Here is a 19,588-nt window from a genome sequence, read left to right as displayed (position 1 = left end):
TCGACTCTAAGTCTGCATGATAACGAACTCCGTCGGATTGTTCTAAGGTTTTAGCCATTTGGCGAGTGCGGCGTTGGCGTTGTCTCTGACGAGCTCTTTTCGTCAATGCCGGTGGGCTTTGATTTAATGACTCTTTACTTGGCGAAGAGCCATTATGAGCAGAGAGGTTGTGAGTAGAATCCTCAGCAACAATCAGGCGAGAGTCTTCATTTTGTGCCTTCTTTGGCATGCAACTCTTCCTCAATTGTGAGATCCTCTTGTACTTGCGAGATAATGAAGATCTTGAAGAGGATGATGAGAGATATTCCTCAAACTTGGTTTGGTCGAATTCGTATTCGACCATGGATTCAACTGGAATCTTGATCGGCTGCGACACGACGGTCTCGGCAGCGAGACCGTTGGCTCCCACTGTGGTCGCCAGCTTGTTTGCGTCAAAAGTTGGTTTTGTTATGGAATTCATTATATCTTCGGTCGATTACAACAAATTCAAAAGAGATAGTCTTTTTATAAGACTTCTTTTACACAACAAAAGAAAAATTACAACTTTTTAGAAACAAACGCAGGATCGTTGTTTGGATCGCTGCTTGCGTGGGATCTTTGCCTGTGCCGGGAGCGCTTTGACTCGTGGACCACCAAATCACAGATTCTGATTGAACCGTGAGGGGTTTAATGATTCTTCCTTCGTTTATCGAAGTAAGAATTTGAAGCGAATATCTTATCGATGTAAGATGTTCACTCTTCCAAAGATCAAGTCTGAGCTTAGATCTCTAGGACTCGCTAGAAGCTTCTTGAGGATGTTTGTGAAGAAGGAAGACTCTCTCTCTTGCTCTAATTCACCAAAACTCAAGGCTCTCTGCTCTAATCTCTATGGAAAATGCTCAGCCCCTGTCCATGATGGCCATAGGGGGGTATTTATAGCCTCCTTAGACGATAACTGAAGAAATAGCCGGTCAATAACTGTCTCTTTAGGCGCGGCAGCTGATGCTGTCGCGGCTAAAGGGCGCGACAGTCGACACTGTCGCGGCCAAAGAGCGCGGCAGTCGACACTGCCGCGGCTAAAGGGGCAGTTACACCCACGTTCATACGTGTTTGAAACAGTTCTCCCACGACCTTTAACCACCTTTTTCGTGGTTTAACTGCTTTTCCACATCAGCACACGTTCTATTTCTGATACTCCGCCACGTGGACTTTAAATAATCATCAGATAACTGTATTATAACTGCTGTAGCATCCTGCTTTAACTGCCGCGGCACCATAGGTTGCAGCGGTTAAGCCGCGACACCATAGGCTGCCGCGCCTTAGCCGCGGTACCTTGGTCTGCCGCGCCTTAGCCGCGGCACCTTGGTCTGCCGCGCCTTAGCCGCGGCACCATGTCCTGCCGCGCCTTAGCCGCGGCACCATGTCCTGCCGCGCCGCCATATGTTGCTTGATGACGTGTATATTGTTCTTCTATATCGTCTTGAGTGGTGTTTGAATGTCTGTAAGCATTTTTTGATGTCTACAACAGACTACAGTGACACTTTTTACTACAGAGGCTGAGTACATGGTCATGACAGAGGGAGTGAAGGAAGCATTATGGTTGTGGGGTCTTCTAGATAATTTGGGGATTGAGCAGGATTGTGTAAACTTGTGGTATCATATCACAAATGGGATAACATCTAAGACATAATATTCGGGTCAACATGCCCTTATACAAAATGAATAAATGAATACTAGAGAAATATAATACATCATTCAAACTAAAATGGGAAGTACTACAAGAGTAAATGGAACCATCAACTAATAAATGGAAAGAATATGCTTCGACTCCTTCTTCTGCTCCGTCTACAGGGTACTCCTGCTGAGAATCCTCTGGCTCCTCTTCCTCTAAGTCTGACGTACACCAGAGAAAATAGGTGTATGTCAACGTGCATAGCACACGGCAAGACCCGCAACAAATAGAATAATAAAAACCAAAGCGAAAAACGATACGATAACTGAATGACAAAGAAAACGTACAACTAGAAATCCAACAAAATCAATCAAGTAACAAGTCGATCATGCAACTAGCGATCAGAACAATCAACCAACTAACATGATCATACAACTAGATAGAATTAATACTTAAAAATCTACAATAAGAGACGTAATACGTCGAGCAAAATAATCCAAACAAGGAAACCCTCATGTATATATCATATGTCTCAAATTGTAGATATTTAAATATTAATCCTGATCTATGTATGAAAAAAAATACAACTGACCTACATCTTACATGAATTCATACTTAGCTAAGAAACGAGGTCATGTAACTAGTCATCCTAAAACTCACTGGTCCACATCTCACATAAAGTCAACATTCATATCACCAGATAACTGACTGCTCACAAATCCTCTACGCGCATCCAATACGGCTACACGAATCGGTTAGAGGACTACACGCAATTTGATCTCGGCCTGGTTCGAATTCAGGTAAAGCTCAAGTGACGAAACAGATACGGGACTAAAGTGACTACACAAATTCACTTTAACCCAACAACCAACCCCAGTGACTACACGAATTCACTGACGCGAGTTGGAAGATACATCAACAGTCTTATTTGATCACATGAACATTAACTTCCCCATCCCAACTCATCTTGTTTTTCTAAATCAACAGTCGTATTCCACACTGAAACTTTGGTTCACCACCTAACTCAGTCAACACACCCACACATGTTACTAAGTCTGTTCATGACGCACGAGGCCACTAAGTCATGAACTACCAAGGGTTCTCAAACACAACCAGGAACAATAATAATATGACTACTTCTATGCAAATACATTAAAATAGAACGCAAAATATAAAATGCAATCATAAACAGTAAAACATACATGCATTCCGGTTTTATTAATATCTTGTTATTCGAATCTCAAAACCACTCATAAAAATTATACACAGCTAAAATAATATCAAAAATAACTATGGTTAAAAGAAAACTAAAATTCGTTATTGTTTTACACATGAAATGTCATAGTCTACAACTACCAACACAAAATCATAAATTAATCTAAAATCCAAAATAAATAATCCTTTTTGCAAATAAATTCCTTTAAATCATCATAATTATCAAAAATGATCCTTTTTCCAAAATAATTCCTTTTAAGTTATTATATTTTTCTAAATGATTATGTTCTTAAATAAATTCTTTTTAATTAATATAATTATCCAAAAATGATTTTGCTGTCGAAATAAATTCTTTTAATTCATAATAATTATTCTAAAAATGCTATTTATCATATTACTATGATATATTTAATATTCTTCATCAAACAATCCCACTCATGTAATAATATACCACAACATACAACATAATTGTAATACGGTCTATCTATGCATATAATTAAATTCACAGATCTAAAATTAAAATGACAGTTAATGAACAAGAGGGATCTTGCCTACGAGACCAAGGAACCTGCGGACGAGGCGGTGGCGTCATTTCTTGTTGTTCGTTGTTCAACGACACGTGCAGCGGATCGACGGTTGACTTGTGGAGCTGGACGGTGACATCGGCAACGGGTTCGACGGTGTGGGGATCTCAGCATGGCTACGGGGCTGCTGTCAGCAGGAGGGGTCATTGACAACGGGGCGAGGGGGTGTCGGGCTTGGAGGAGTTTCGAAGCTGATAGAAACCCAGACTGAGATTCTATCCTCTTAGCGGTCGACCGCAACGGACTCAGCGGTCGACCATCCCGGGATTTTGCCAACAGAATCACTTCTCCTCTTTGAGCGGTCGACCGGCATGACCTCTGCGGTCGATCGCCGCTCAGTTTTGAGCACAGTGGTTTTGTGCTCTATGTGCGGTCGACCGGAGTGACCTCTACGGTCGACCGCCGCACAGTTTTGTGTACTGTTGGTTTTGTTATATACTTTTCACACGTTTGAGAGTTCGCCTCGACTATTTGACACCAATTTACAATGTTAGTGATTTACCTATACCTGCGAGTTAACTTTTGACAAGTACCGATCCGCACATCGAGGCATGTGCGACATGAGACTATGTGTATCTTTTGCATATATATATATATATATGTATATATATATATATATTAGGGTTTGGGTTAGGGTTTAAAACAAAAATAATTAAAATAAATAAATACGGTATTTAAAAAAGTTAAACTAATTACGAAATAATTATCTACAATTAAAAACGTACATATTGTGCTAATACAACAGTTGATACAAAATAGTTAAAATATTCATATATTGTACAATTAAACGAGAATAATTAAAAATAAAAATATATTTTCTTACATTTAAAATCAAATAATTATGGAATAACTATCTATATCTATATAATAAACGTATCAGTTGTACTAATACGACAGCTGATACGAAATAATTAAAATAATATAATAATTTATACAAATAATACGTAATTAATAATTCAACATAATACACGAAATAATACGTAATAGCAAAAATAATACAACGTATTATTCAAAATGATACGTAATAGTATCAATAACACAACGGATTAATTCCATAAATTTTCACTGCACCAAATAAATTTATAAATATCAAAATTATTTAAATAAATATAAAACTTGAACTTTAAATCATAGAAATTTCTAGAAATTTGGGAAAAATACAAATACTATTTTAAAAAATAATAATTAACTATTTTAAAATACCATAAAATTATTTTAACTAGTATCAAAATTCACGGTCATTATAGAGTATGATTCATTTGGCTAAGAATTAAGTTCATCATGTTCATACCAAGCATATCGACATCAAGTATTATTTTGAGCGGGGTGTCATAGAGGAATGTGATATTTCTCTCATGAAAGTGCACACAAATGAAAATCACGTGAACATGTTGACCAAAGTGGTGACAAGTAGCAAGTTCAGCATTGCTTGGACTTGCTTCATATCAGCCCATGTTGATCTGCCTAAGAGGACATGGCCCTTCGGGACGGTGATGGGGTGAGATGGAGACTATATGGAGTAGAGACTATATGGAGACTATGCAGAACTATGATTAGCTTGATCCCGATAAGAGGGTACGTAGGCAGCCATGGTATAATGGTGTAGCTAGTTTGTCTTGGTTTGGTGTTTCAAAACTATCTTGTGATGTTCACGGTGTTCTTCTGGTGTTCGTCCAAAATTTGAGGTTTATCAAATGATGTATGAGGTGAAGAATTATGAGCGAGACACCTGAGTCATGCGAGATACCCAAGATGTCTCACCACCACGAGACACCATGAGGTGTCTCGCCACTCGAGACACCTCAGAGTGTCTCGCGGTGATCCAAGACAAAGCGGGTGTGGATCCGAACAATGGGCTTTCGGGCGATTTTTTTTACCTGTTTTCTTTGGTATAAATAGGGATTCGTTCCTAAGTTTTTTAGTAGAGAAGAGGGGCTGCCGTCAATAAAAAAGAGAGAGTTTTTTAGATCTAAAAAGTGAGATCTTGAGGAGAGAAAAGATTGAGTGCTTGGAGAGATTTTACAAGAAAGAGGTCATCTTCTCTTGGGTAAAAATCAAAAGTTTATTTTTTGGACGAGCTTGTAGGTTGTACAAGTCGTCGGTGTTCTCCATCATAATGGAATCTCCCTTCACCCCTCTCCATGGACATAGGCAATTTGCCGAACCACGTAAATCTCGTGTCTCACTTATTGTATTGGTTATTGCTTGTGTTGGTTGGCTCCCTCGATATTCAGACCTAGATCTGATATTTGGAAGAGTGTATATCTCACCTTGCTGAGATATTCACTTCTGTTCTTGTTTTCATCATCGAAACAGGAACATCGAGATTGGCTTGTGTTTTGTGAAAACAAAAGGTAGGACTTTCTCTCAAGGTGATTCGCTTCCGCGGCGAGGTGGACGTGTCGGCCCCCAACAAATAAAATGTAGGAATATTTGAAAGTGTGTCATTTTATTCCACTAACAATTAAATATACTAAAACTTGCAGTAATATAAACCTTGAATAGAACTATTCCCATGTATAAAAACTGAAGGTCTGGCATATTTTGAAATCCCAAAAGAGTACCAAGATACATTTGTTTCTAACATTTGGAAGTTCACTAAACCTATGAACATCTCAATGTTGACGTTCCGAGGCAAAACTTGATAAGACAAAAAGTGCAAAAACTGATTTACTTAATTTTCAATGCCACACAGGATGTCTTTGTTGCAGGCACTGATACTTCAGCAATCACAATAGAGTGGGCATTGGCGGAACTCATCAACCACCCGACCATACTCCAGAAGGCTAGAGACGAAATTGACGCGGTCATTGGCATAAACAGACTCGTCAAAGAATCTGACATTCCAAATCTCCCATACCTCCAAGCTATTGTAAAAGAAACACTAAGGCTTCATCCAACTGGCCCAGTAATCCTCCGCGAATCGACCGAGGACTGTAAGATTAATGGCTACGATATCCCGGCAAGAACAAGGCTATTCGTCAATGTATGGGCTATAGGAAGGGATCCAAATCACTGGGCCAAGCCATTTGAGTTCAAACCAGAGAGGTTTATAGAAAATGATAAGAGGGTGGATGTTAGAGGCCAGCACTTCCACTTTTTGCCATTCGGCAGCGGACGTAGAGGTTGTCCGGGGACGTCATTGGCGTTGCAAGTTATACAACCAATGCTTGGCTCCATGATACAGTGCTTTGATTGGAAGGTCAAAAATGGTCATGGGATTGTGGACATGACAGAGTTGCCAGGGTTGACACTACCTCGAGCTCAACCCCTGGTGTGCGAGCCAGTTGCTCGTTTTAGTCAGATGCCAATCGCTTGACAAGGGTGGGTTGGTTGATTGCTTGTTTTATTTGGATCCCATTGTAAGTGACAATGGATGTAGCATGTGGTTTGTGAAATGAACTTTAAGATAAATAATAATAAATATTTATGAGGCTTAGAACATCAACGTGTAGTAAGGGGAAAACGACTTGGTTGTACTTCTTTTTGGTTGCTGGTTATTTCAGAGGCTTAGAACAACGTCTAAGGCAAGATTTTCTTCACCCAAACCCTTCCCCATAGTTAAATAACTAGTTAGATGTCTAAGGTAATATTTTACTGTCTTTTTTTTACTTCTTAGTTGGGATCAATGATTAGAGATTCACAATTTGAGACATATGGTATATACATGAGGGTTTCCTTGTTTGGATTATTTCGCTCGACGTACCAGTCTCGTGTTATGGATCTCTAATTATTGGTTTCATTAGATTATTTATTCTTATTTTGGTATTAATGTTTAGATGTTTACGATTCGGGACATATGGTATATACATGAGGGTTTCCTTGTTTGGATTATTTCGCTCGACGTACTACATCTTGTTTTGTAGGTGTCTGAATATTAATTCCGCTAGATATGGGGAAAATGATATAGGTATACTATGCTTAATAGATAGAGTCTCCACTCCATCCTAGCAGCCCTTCCCCTGAGGGCGGATGGGGGTAATCTTGTTGTAGCGCTCTGACGTTCTTGTTGTTGTTTCTTTTTCTTTTAAAAATACCCTTTCAGGTAGCTCGGAGTTCCGGAGAGCCGCAGGATGACGGAGTTCTTGCATAGTCGCCGTCCCGAGAGATTTATTAGAGGCTCCACTGTAGTTTTAAATTTTATTCAGACTTAGAGTTTAGTTTTATTTTGTAAAGGCAATGTGCCTTAGTTCGACTTTCCGTTTTGATTCATGTTGAGACATCGTATGTTATTTCAGACTCCATATGTATTTCAGTTTATTTTCAGTTGAGACATGATCTTTATTTATGAGATATCATCCTCTTTATCATGTCTATTATTAATGTTCTACTTCTTTGCCTGTTTTGTACCTACGCATTTATTTGATCCCACTAGAGGATATTACTGTGATTGGTGAAACTTGTTGTAGCACAGTGTGGGTGCATGGCAGGTTTGACATCTCTGGGTTCACCTTGGACTGTAGCCATGTGTGAAAACAGGGGCGTCACACTAGTACTCATGTTGCATTGCATGAAACTCCAACCATTGAGGATATGGAGCTGTGTGAACAAGTTGAGCGAGGTATGTTTTGGTTTTCTACTCGTATCTAATGAACTGGTTCACTAAATTTGTTTGAAATATAATGATGTTAATTAACTCTTCACATTTTGTTTGCATGTAGAATGGGAAATACTTTCTTCAGTTTCTTGTTCAGCTTCAGCTAGTGATGCTACGAGTGGTAGCATGTTGCCTCCAAAATCTGCATGAGTGCTTTCCAAGCTTGATGTTGCTGACTTGCTGGTATGTGGTGTTATGTTTAGTGACTTCTGTCTATTTGGTGATGATATGTTTAATTGACTGCTGTCTATTTAATGTCTTTCATTTAGTATTCTTTAATAGGGTTCTAAATTAAGCAAGATAAATGCTCTCGATTTTCAATGTTCTTTGTTCATAAAACACTGAAGAAATAGTTTACCTTAGTAGTCAACTTATTGTTCTTTACTATCAATGTATATAAAGTGTTTATTATTGCTACTGTTGAACATGGTAAGTCAATCATTTCTTCTTATTGCTTCTTTCTACTATATGAGTGTGCAAGAGTGTGCAAGACTATTGAGTTGTTGTGCATCAATAGTCAGACTTCTTAACTGCTTCTCTCTAATGTTATTTTAAGTTTTCTTTAATTCTTGCTTTTCTTTTTTGAATAATAACATAGATAGATCTTACACTCTCCACTGTTTTTGTAGTTTGTGGTCTACTTAGAACTTGTGGTCTCATATCAAGCAAACCTCTACAAACAGTCTAGGTTACTCTTTTCTAATGTCGGCTGAGTTTTTCATTTTGGTAAAAATATTCTACCTTGTTTTTTTAGCTATCCTGTCTATAGTATTTATCTTGGGAATATGTTTTTCAATAGAGATGTGGCTGTCAGGTGTCTTTATAGATTTATATTTGGCCATGACATTTTGGGAAGGAAGAAAAGTTGTATTTGCATACAGCTCACTCTTTTCCTTAATGATATGCTACCTTACTTCCTTATTTTAGTCCCGGCGTGTTAACATTGCTACAAATTTAATTCCATGACCTGATATCATTTAAGTGTTCTTTTTTAAACGCATAAGATCTATGCATTTTTTTTCGTTTCTAGAAGTTTTTCAAATGATATTTGTGATGTGTTCTTAGCATTACGAGGACTCCTAGGGAATGTAAGCTTATCTGGTGCTGCTTTCATAAGCGTTTGTTTCTAATGTATAGGTTGTTTTGCTATTGTTTTGTTTTAGTTTTTCTTAATTTTGAGAAACCATTCAGGATTAGTACAGTTCTTTCAATTGGGAAGCAATTTTTCGGCGCATGAGCTAAGGTCTTCTGACTATTGTTTGTGAAATCATGTGTCTCACGAAGGTTGTTTTTGCAGGTTTTGGATTTTTGGTCATGGATTGGAGCTTGCTGCTGAACTTGAAGTGCTGATCTATCTGTGCATTTAAGCATGACAACTGTGACACTGCTGAGATTTGATGCTGTCATTGTGCTATCAATTCTCATAGGTGCTTATTAAATCAATTATGCATAGCTCCGGTCATGTCTCAAACCAAATGAGAAGGTCATGCTATCTATCAATGTTAGCTCTCATGGACATGGAGGCATTTATCATCTATATGTTTCTGCTATTCTAGTTTTCCATCGCTTTTTTTTCTTTTCGAAAACTGTTATGTGGCATTGTGGGCTGCCCTTTTTCATTTTTTTTCCTTTTCTTTTCGGAAACGGTTATGTAATATGAGACATTTCTACTTTCTACTTTTCTAGACTTGTTTTCTTTATAGAATAACAAAAAAACCGATATAAACCAGAGAAAAACCAAACCGAATTAAACCGAACATAATTGGTTTATGAAAAAATAAGTAAAAAACCAAACCGAACCAAACCGAAAAAAATAGATCGGTTTGGTATTCGGTGTCACCTATTAACCGCACCATTCAAACCGATTAACAGCCCTACAAGGCTACAACTCTCCCACCAAAAAAAGAGAAAAGTTTTAAAGAGTTTTATATGTTTGTTTAAGGGTTTCTAAGTGAGTTTAAGAGTTTGGTTTGTGAAGATATTTTCACAAGAGCTTGAGGAGATAATCTTTTGGTGTTTAAAGCTTCAATTCATCTCCCTCTCTCTTATCATCCATTGGAGAAGTTTTCTAAACTCTATATCTAGCTTTATATTCATTTGTTTAATTATCATTTATCAAAGCTAGTTTTTATATTAAGTTTAGATTTGATTTTTCTCATTGTTACACACACCCACTTGAGCTTTTAGTATTTACATACATAGTATAATTAGGGTTGTGAGAGATTGTAACATTGAGTTGTGCTAAATTGAGTTCTCATCTATTATAGAGAACAATTTATTTGTATTGTGAGCCTAAATTGTGAGATCACATTGTATTACACTAGTACACCAAGAGGAGTGTGTGGTGAGAGACGGGGTTGTCCCAAGAGGAGTGACGTCGGTAGTAAAAACCTAAAGAGAGGTAGTAAATCCGAGCACTTGAGTGAGATACGGGCTAGAGACTAACACTTAAGGTGGTAGTTAGTATGTATACATTGTGAGTGTTGTAAAGTTTTCGGTTAGCTAGAAAACCGAGTGTGTAGAGTTTTTGGTTAGCTAGAAAACCGAGTGTGTAGAGAAGTTCCGGCTTCCAAACTGGGTGTGACGATAGTGGAGATCTCCTCGAGGTGAGGAGCGGAGACGTAGGTCGTGGGGACCGAACTCCGTGATCATATTGATTGTTTGAGTTTGTCATTGGCGTTCTTTTACATTCATGCTTATTGTTTATATCGCCTTTGTCATTTGCTCTTAGTTTATATTGTCCACTATATTGTTTATCTTGTTTATGTTTATATCACCCTTAGTTTCATATCCTTTATATATATCTCATAATATATCTCTTTGCTAGGATATATCCATTTGTTCATATTGTTTATTCTTGCACATAACTCTTGTATATCTATCTTGCAAGAATACTTTATTTTAATTAGCATAAAATCGGATTAGATTAGCATAAGACCCTATTCACCCCCCTCTAGGGTCTAACAAAGAATACAAAGCAAAAAATAAACAAAATTTTGATAAAAACAATTATATTATTAATCACTTGTAATTATATAATTTACAAATATAAAAAATTATAGAAATTAAAATGATAAAAATAACTTCTTTATTAATAATCAATTAATCATTTATAATTATAAATTTATTTTGGAATTCTTCACATCACAATAGATGAATATATCCCAAATAAATTAAATACAGCTATACAATTTACTTATATAATATACTTTTATATATACTAGATGCAATATACAGTATATACTTATAATTATACTTATGCACTTATATAACTGTAATTCTATAATATACACATATAAGTATACTTATAAGTACATTATTAACTGAGAAATGGAAAGATTGAGATTAAACTTACTTTCTAATTCATGTTAGTTGGAAAGATTGAGATTAAACTTACCACGTTGGATTGCATGTGCAATGCACGTGGTAAATTTTTAAATTTATTATTTATTATTGATTCATTTCATTATGATTTATTTAATTTAATCCATGTTTCAAACATATGGATAGAATTTAAAAATTAAAAAGGATTGAATAATGAAATTACATTATGTATGAACTGGGTGATAATAGATTGTTTGCATACTTATCAATAGAAAACAATGAATAATTTTATAAAAGAATTTTATTTGATATACACCATTGATTTTCAATCAGCCAATGCTACTTATATATAGTTGACATCAGACAACCTATTTAATCATAATCATCCAATATAAATGTTACTAAAATAGTAGCATCAAAAATTTTTTAGTCTTACTTATTTCTATCTCCTCAAAACAATTAATAGTCATGCAGGAAGCAGTAGAGATACATCAAATGAGGATAACCATGATAGTATAATTAAAAATAATATTATTTGTCTTTACAAATATGGATCATCTTTAATTGATAATTCTTCTGTATATATCATTCTCAGATTGGCCCCTAATAAGTTTCTTATTAGAATGAAATTCAGCTGTCATAGATCCACTGAAGCTGTCTTATTACAAGCTAAAAACAATGACATATAGAACTATTGAATCACCAAAGCTTTTTTTTAGTCAATTGCTGCCCGAGTTTTTTTTAGTAAACTACCAGAGAAAGTTTAGTAAGCTCACATTTGTGGAGCAAAATGACTTAACTATAACTTTTAAAAAATATGAGAGCAAAATCAGACACAACATTCAGTGAATTTCTTCTTAGGATTGGGAATGGAGATGAACCAACAGTGACCCAGGATCTTATAAAACTGCCTAATGCAATGTTGATCCAGAATCAATGTGATGACCTACCGGAAGATTCTCTAATAAATTTAATTTTTCCATCTTTAGATGAGAATTTCAAGTCTATTGACTATATGAAAGATAGAGCTATCCTTGTAACAAAAAATGAATATGTTGACATGTTAAATGATAGACTAATAAAAAGGTTTCTAGGAGAAGGAAAAGAATTCTTTAGCTTTGATGAAGCAGTTGATGACACTAATCATCATTACCAAGAAGAATTTTTGAACACTCTGCTCCCTAATGGACTACCGCCACACAAGCTCATGTTGAAAAAATATTATCCAATTATTTTACTAAGGAACTTGGATCCAACTAATGGACTGTGCAACGGTACAAGAATGGTATGTTAAGATTTTAACTACAATGTATTTCAAGCTAAAATCACAATGGGCCAACATGATGGGAAAGAAGTTTTTTTTTTTGCCAAGAATACCATTGTCACCAGCAGAAGATGAGGGATTACCATTCAAGTTCAAGCGCAAACAATTTCCCATAAGATTATATTTTGCAATGATAATAAATAAATCCTAAGGGCAAAAAATACCTAACGTAGGTATTTATCTACCTGAACCAGTGTTCTCTCATGGGTAATTATATGTTGCTTTATCGCGGGGTACTTCTATGATGACAACCAATGTCTTAATAACATCAGATGGAAAATTTACAGAAGAGGAACAATACACAAAGAATGTTGTATACAAGGAAGTTCTCCAGCCAAAGGACCACGAGGAATAATTCAAATGACAAATAATATTTTTGAAGGTTAGGAATTTATATAACAAGTAGCTACAATTTTATTAAAGTTTTTCCTTAAAATAAAATAAAAAAAATATTACAATTCATTATTACATCATTCACTCTGTTCGTTCAAAATCATGTACTAATCAAAATTAAAATAACTTTAAACATTGTAATAGAAATAGTCTCATTTTATTTTCTTTTGAGTTTATTTAGTACTTCAGATGCGTTGTTATTTATATATAATAAACTATTCAAAATCTTGCAGGAACAATGTCATCCACCAACGAAGCTCCAATTTCACACATCCAAATACGCAAACTAAAAAAGTTTCAAAAAGAGTGGACCATTCATGTTGTTATCCTAAGAACTATTGAGTCCTCTTATGAGAACAACAAAGGATCATGAAAACTACTAAAAGTAATTTTCGCCGACTCAGAGGTGATGTAGCAAAATTCTACATGCTATAATTCTATTGATAATTATTGATACTTATTCTTAAATAAAGTAATGCATACAATGTTTAAGTACAATATGCATCACTTTTATCATGTCATAGCAATCGTTATTTTAAATCTATGCATAGCCATCTCAGATTTTTTTAAATTTATAAATTATAAATATAAATTAAATTATAATTGTTGATGCTTATTATTATATTAATTATTATCATCTTACTGTGTATAAGATCATATAAAAATAATTCCTGCATTTATTAAAGAGGTAAGCAACATGTGATTCATTTTCGCAAATTTTCTACAACAAATATCATGCTTTCTTTAGAACATGTGATTCATTTATTAAAGAGGTAAGCAACATATTGACCATAAATTTATTATTTAGTTGCATGATCAAGCTAAATTTTTAAAAAATGTAACTTATAAAGATCTATAAAATGTAATGCACTAGCATTAATTAATACATTTATACATAACTTACATCATCTATCACTTATCTTATTTATCTTAGGCTTAAATAAATATTAATGTATTAGTTATTTGTGAGATAATATTAGTAATATTTGCATGGGAAAAAATACAAGGTATTATATTTGGAGAAACTATTGAAATGTATAAGCACATGCTTCAGAAGAATCATGTTGTTTACGTCTCAAATTGAGAAGTCAAACAAATAAACCCGCTTTATGGAAATATACATGAGTCAATTGAGTTAACATTGACTAAGAACATTTCTATCAAAGAGTCAAAATCAGAGTTTCAATTTGATAAGATATTGAACTATTTTGTCTCAATCAAAGAGGCAATTTCCAACAAGGATACAAGGAATATAAGTAAGTATTTGTAAAAACCTTTTTATTTTTAATTTAAAAATTATAAATAAATTTTAAACTTGTTATAAATTTATGTGTAGATGTTCTTGTAATAATAGCAAATGTCAAGCCTATGATCAAGTACATTACAAGATATAATAAGGCGGACACAAGGCGGGACATCATTATAGTAGACAAATAGTATACACACATGCTTTTATTTCACAATAAATTAATTATTTAAAATATAATATATTAACAAAAAATTGTCTAACTTTTCTTACACAGTGAGATAACATTGTCTGTAACTTTATTCCGAGATTTAGCTAACAATGAAGGTTCAATTATTGAAGGCAATATCAATGAGACAACTATAATAGTACTATCAAATTTTAAAATATCATTGTACAAAGGTAACCTTTTTTATTATTGAATTGTAAATTATTTATCAATAAATATCAAATTCTAATTATAACTATTATATATGTAGGGGAGATATGCATGACTTTGCAAATTGCATCAACAATATGTATCAACCCTGAAATACAGCTTGCTAAGGACATGCAAGAATGGTAATTCAAATAAAAAAGGTAACTTAATAAATTTAAATTTTAAAATTTTTAAAATTATATGCAGGGCTCATTCAAAAGCCGATATCAAGACTAATGGAGCTTCATCAAGGCTATTTAAAAATACAGCAAAAATGAATATTGTTGACATTATGCAAGCTTTACAAAAATCATCAAAGGTATGATATTAAAAATCCTACTATAAAATATTAATGAATCAAGAGCTTCAATTTTAAAACAAGCTGATATAAATAGATCTTGTTTCATTGGTAAGATATAAAGTAAACATGAATTTTTTAATTATATTCCCTAAAAAAGATTTATTTTCTAATCATATATTTTTCATATATTTATAAGTTATCCTAAATATGTTTCAAATACATTTACAATTATTACTTTTACATTAATTTTAAAAAAAAATTGACTATCTTTTTTTTCAATTATTTTATAATTTCTTATTTTATTTACTAAATATATATAAACTACGATTATAACTAACTAAATTTTTACAACTCTACAGGCACAATATGGCAGCTTTACGGGAAAAATAATTAACATCTTAAATAGGCATGAGGCTTGGTACTACTCTTGCAAAGGCTGCAATAAAAAAGTAGAAAAAACTATTTATGACAAATGTCAAAATTTTTAAAAAAACAATGAAGACAGTATACTGAGGTAAAGTACTATCAATTACTCATGAAAGAAAAATATAAAGATTAAATATAAAAATATCATCTGATGCACAATGATAATACAAAATGTAAGTATGTAGTTAAAATCATAGTTGAAGATGAGACAGATAGTGCAAGAGTGATACTTTTTGACGCAATAGAAACTTTGATAGGATGCAATGCTCAAAAATTCATGGATGATATAAAAGAGGTAACTTCTTACTTTATTATATTTTATACATATAAAAAAATATGTTTCATGTATAAGATCTTAATTTTTTCCTCATTAAAACAGAAAAATAATCAGAGTAAATTATTCCAAAAGTTTTTTCTCAACATCGGAAAGACATACAAGTTCTTTGTAAAGTTGGATGAGAACTCAAAGGATGAACGTGCATAAGGAAAGATAATAGCACAAAAAATCCAAATCCAAGAAGGCGTCACAATCAACATTGATGACGATGATTCTGTTCTCGATTTACCAAAAAAGAAGATAAATGTGGAGAAGGATTGATCAAGGGCCCACAAAAATTAAACATGAACAATTTTTAATTTTCATTACATTTACAAATTGGTTGAAGGATTTCGAATAAACTTTTCATATGCTTTTAAGATTATGAACTGGTGAATTTAATTTGTTAGGACAATTTATGATTTATAAACATATGCACATATAGTTGTTTGATAACTATTGCATGTTTTGATTGTTATTGCAGTTATTAGCTTAAATTTAACATTCAATTGTGTGAATTTAAATGCATATTCAGAGAATAGTTCACTTTATTACTTTAAATTTGCATGTGAACTATTTTTTACTTATCTATACTGCACACAAACTATTGTTGATGAGTCCTTTGCAAGAAATCTGATGACCAAGCACAGCTTCCTAAACCTGTTGAGAGGAAACAATTGCTTTCTACAGAGAGGGTAGCTAATTTTGCAAAATTGTTACTCTAATTTATTTCTTTTAGTAGTCCAAATTCATTTGTTTCTGTTTTATGACATGGACATGTTCTCAGTGTTCTTAACAGGATAATCAATGAAGATTAGATAATCGTCCGGATTGGATGATATTACAACTTCTTCCTATTCAGCCACCTACTGTAAGACCATCTGTTATGATGGACAGCTCTACTAGAAGTGAGGTAAGTTTGCTCTATTTCACAAAATAATGGATAATCTGTATAGCGTTACGAAACCATTGCATCATATTTCTTTTTCCTTTTTAATACAATTGATAAAATGAAAACCTTACAGGACTGATTATTACTTACTATGTAGACTTCTCTTTCTGACCCTTTGTTTCTCATTAAATTATTTATTTGATTGGTATAATATATATACTTATTTATTTATTTTATTTTTTCCCCCAACTCTCTTTAATTTATTTGTTTCATCATACTTTGTTTAGGGTTTCAATATTCAAAGGGCAGCAGGAGCAAGATTAGAAAGTAAGTTTAATCTTAATCTTTCTATTTCTCAGTTAGATCAGTTCTTTTTAAATTACTACTGCACTTTTCTACTCTTATTGAATGATTATAACACAAATCATAAAGTTCTACATACTGGATCATCGACCATAATGTGAAAAAAAACCAGTATAATCTGTCCAGATACATAAGTTTTTAGAGAATGAAGATATCCCAGGTTGATATACTTTGAGTTTGGTTCAATAATAACATTTTGTATAGAAGTAATCAGTCTAGAAATTGTAGCTTGAACAATATATGACCTATTTAGTGGGTTTGTGCTCTCATATTGATGTGCTGACAATTAAGATTAGGATATATCATGCTCAATGATAGATGATATAAATATCATTTGCCTATATCATCAATAGCAACAATGTCTTGGTTATTTATTTTAGATTTAGATTTGCCAAGTTGTAAATGAAAGTTTTCTGTTGGTGTTGGAGTTGTCAAGGATGGTGAAGAATCATGAAAGTATAAATAATAGGTGCACTAGATTCATTACTATATGTAGATAATTGGTGTTTGATATAACTTTCTATGCGTTCAGTGAATGCAGACCCAACAACATCACCATATGAGTCTACAATTTAAATGACCTTTGATGTCCATGTATTGTTCTGATATTTATAGACATACAATAGCGATATATCGACTGATTTTAATACATTGCCTATAAGAAACTTTGGTTGGTTTGATTGTTAAAAGGTCAAAATTTTTTTAATGGGTGTAGATATCTGAATTAAGATTCGAGTCTTTTGGTGTTGTGATCAAGTATCTAAGAAGTTTTGATACTAATGCTTGGTGTAGGAGTAGAGTTAGAGATAGTTGCAAGTCTAATTGGTGTTTGTGGTAAGAGCTTGTGTATCGGGCGAAACTTATTAATGGTGGGATGTATGATTTTGGCTCTTTGGCTAGGATACTTGTCTGGTGACTAGAAGTTCAGATTAAACAATAATTTTCAAGTATTATGTCATTCTTTCAAGGTTAATGTATGTGACTATAGCGGTGTTTAGTGTCTGCCCCTTTATTTAGACTACTTGGTCTGTGGAAACACTATTAGTTTTCTTTGTCTGTTATCCAAATTTGAAGGTGTAATGAAATCTAATGCACCTAAAAGAACATCATTATATATTCAATTTGCAAGCAATGTAGAGGCAAGGATACCGACTGTTTGCTTTGCATAAAAGTAGTTATTGTAATGGTGTTCAAGCTCAATAAGGGAAAATATAACATGAATTTTCATGTGAACAATAATTGGGAGTTGGCTACACACACATACACACACGCATGCACGCATAAACCAGTCTGAAGTATGTAATATCTTCAAAGATGCAAATCTTTTTTGCGTTAGCTATATATGCTTGCTGACATCCTTATTGTTATGTTTTTAGGATGAAAAACTCCAAGATGTATTACGGCACTTTCAAAAATACTTTGAAGGTGGAGTCTCTGCCGAGAACTTGGGTAAGCCAGGATAAACACTATTGCCAGCAGAAGGTCACTAAATACCCAAATGTGGTAATGTAGTCCTAGATGTGGGTTTGAATTTTTTTTTTAAATTATAGGAGCAAGGTTTGGAGGATATGGTTCCTTCTTGCCTACCCACCAGCATTCTCCTTCGATTCTCACTTAATCCAAGAGTCCACTGGCAACCCCAGATCATACTGTCTTCAAATCTCCCTAAAATTCATCGGTTGAGGTACCTTCCAATGTTAGACCAGTTAATGTCAGCAATACAAAGTCACTAAAGTCTTATGATTTGTTATCTATTAAATGCCTCTGCATCCTTAGTTCAATGTTTGATTTATCATCATGTTTCTTTAAAGAACAAATGTCAAAGTCAGGTATATCAACATCAACAATGCACATGGAAACAAGCCATATAGATCTCGATGATTTGAAGGTATGTATATTATTGATGAGTTTGTCAAGTTGAATTCAAACATGTTTATCCTAACTATTTCATTCATGTTTTGCAATGTCTCTAGGTTTAATGTACACCTGATCTAACTTGTTATCCTTGTGTTTATATTGTTGCAGGTTGGCTTGTTGCATGATGAGGTAGCATTACAAAATGTTCTAAACATGACTGCTGACGGGACAAAATAAGAAAGGGAGATGTTGAGGAGAAAGGTTTAAAGTTTTATTTAAACATATTGCTTGATATTAAGTTTTATTTAAACATATTGCTTGATATTGCACACAGCTTACTACTGTCTGATTTATGTGGGCGCCTTTATATTTGAAATATTTGTGCTATATGCGTTGAATGTCTTCAGTTATTGAGAAATTGATCATTAGAGTCTCAACAGGTACCAATGATTGGCTTAAAGACGCCATTTCGGGATGGCTTGTTAAGACATGTTGCTGAAGATGTTCTAAAGCTGGCTAAGGTTGATCAACTGACATTTCCAATTGCTTGCTATTTGCCCATAATTAAATTTCAAAGTGTGACTTTTAAATGTTTTAAACTATTTTTCAGGATGGCTTGGAAAGAAAAAGTTACAAAGAATCTGGATTTCTGAGAGAAGTGGCTGAGGTGGTTAATTCAGG

The 19,588-nt window shown here is 33.9% G+C and overlaps 1 protein-coding gene and 1 long non-coding RNA gene across 2 annotated transcripts in view; both read left to right on the top strand.

Moving 5' to 3' along the window:
- The window catches only part of LOC109842464 (3,9-dihydroxypterocarpan 6A-monooxygenase-like), an 18,147-nt gene extending 11,226 nt beyond the window's left edge, over positions 1–6,921 (top strand). The window contains exon 3 of the mRNA XM_020411339.1: positions 6,146–6,921. Coding sequence (XP_020266928.1) covers positions 6,146–6,769 — 624 coding nt within the window. The 3' untranslated portion in view covers positions 6,770–6,921. The remainder of the gene's footprint in view (positions 1–6,145) is intronic.
- On the top strand, positions 19,115–19,588 carry LOC109840320. Its single transcript, XR_002246884.1, has 3 exons — positions 19,115–19,168; positions 19,348–19,428; positions 19,518–19,588. It is a non-coding gene; the product is annotated as an uncharacterized LOC109840320 (long non-coding RNA).

This window comes from Asparagus officinalis, chromosome 5 (genome assembly GCF_001876935.1).
Source record: "Asparagus officinalis chromosome 5, Aspof.V1, whole genome shotgun sequence".
Classification (NCBI taxonomy): Eukaryota; Viridiplantae; Streptophyta; class Magnoliopsida; order Asparagales; family Asparagaceae; genus Asparagus; species Asparagus officinalis.
This window is presented reverse-complemented; position numbering and strand designations above follow the sequence as displayed.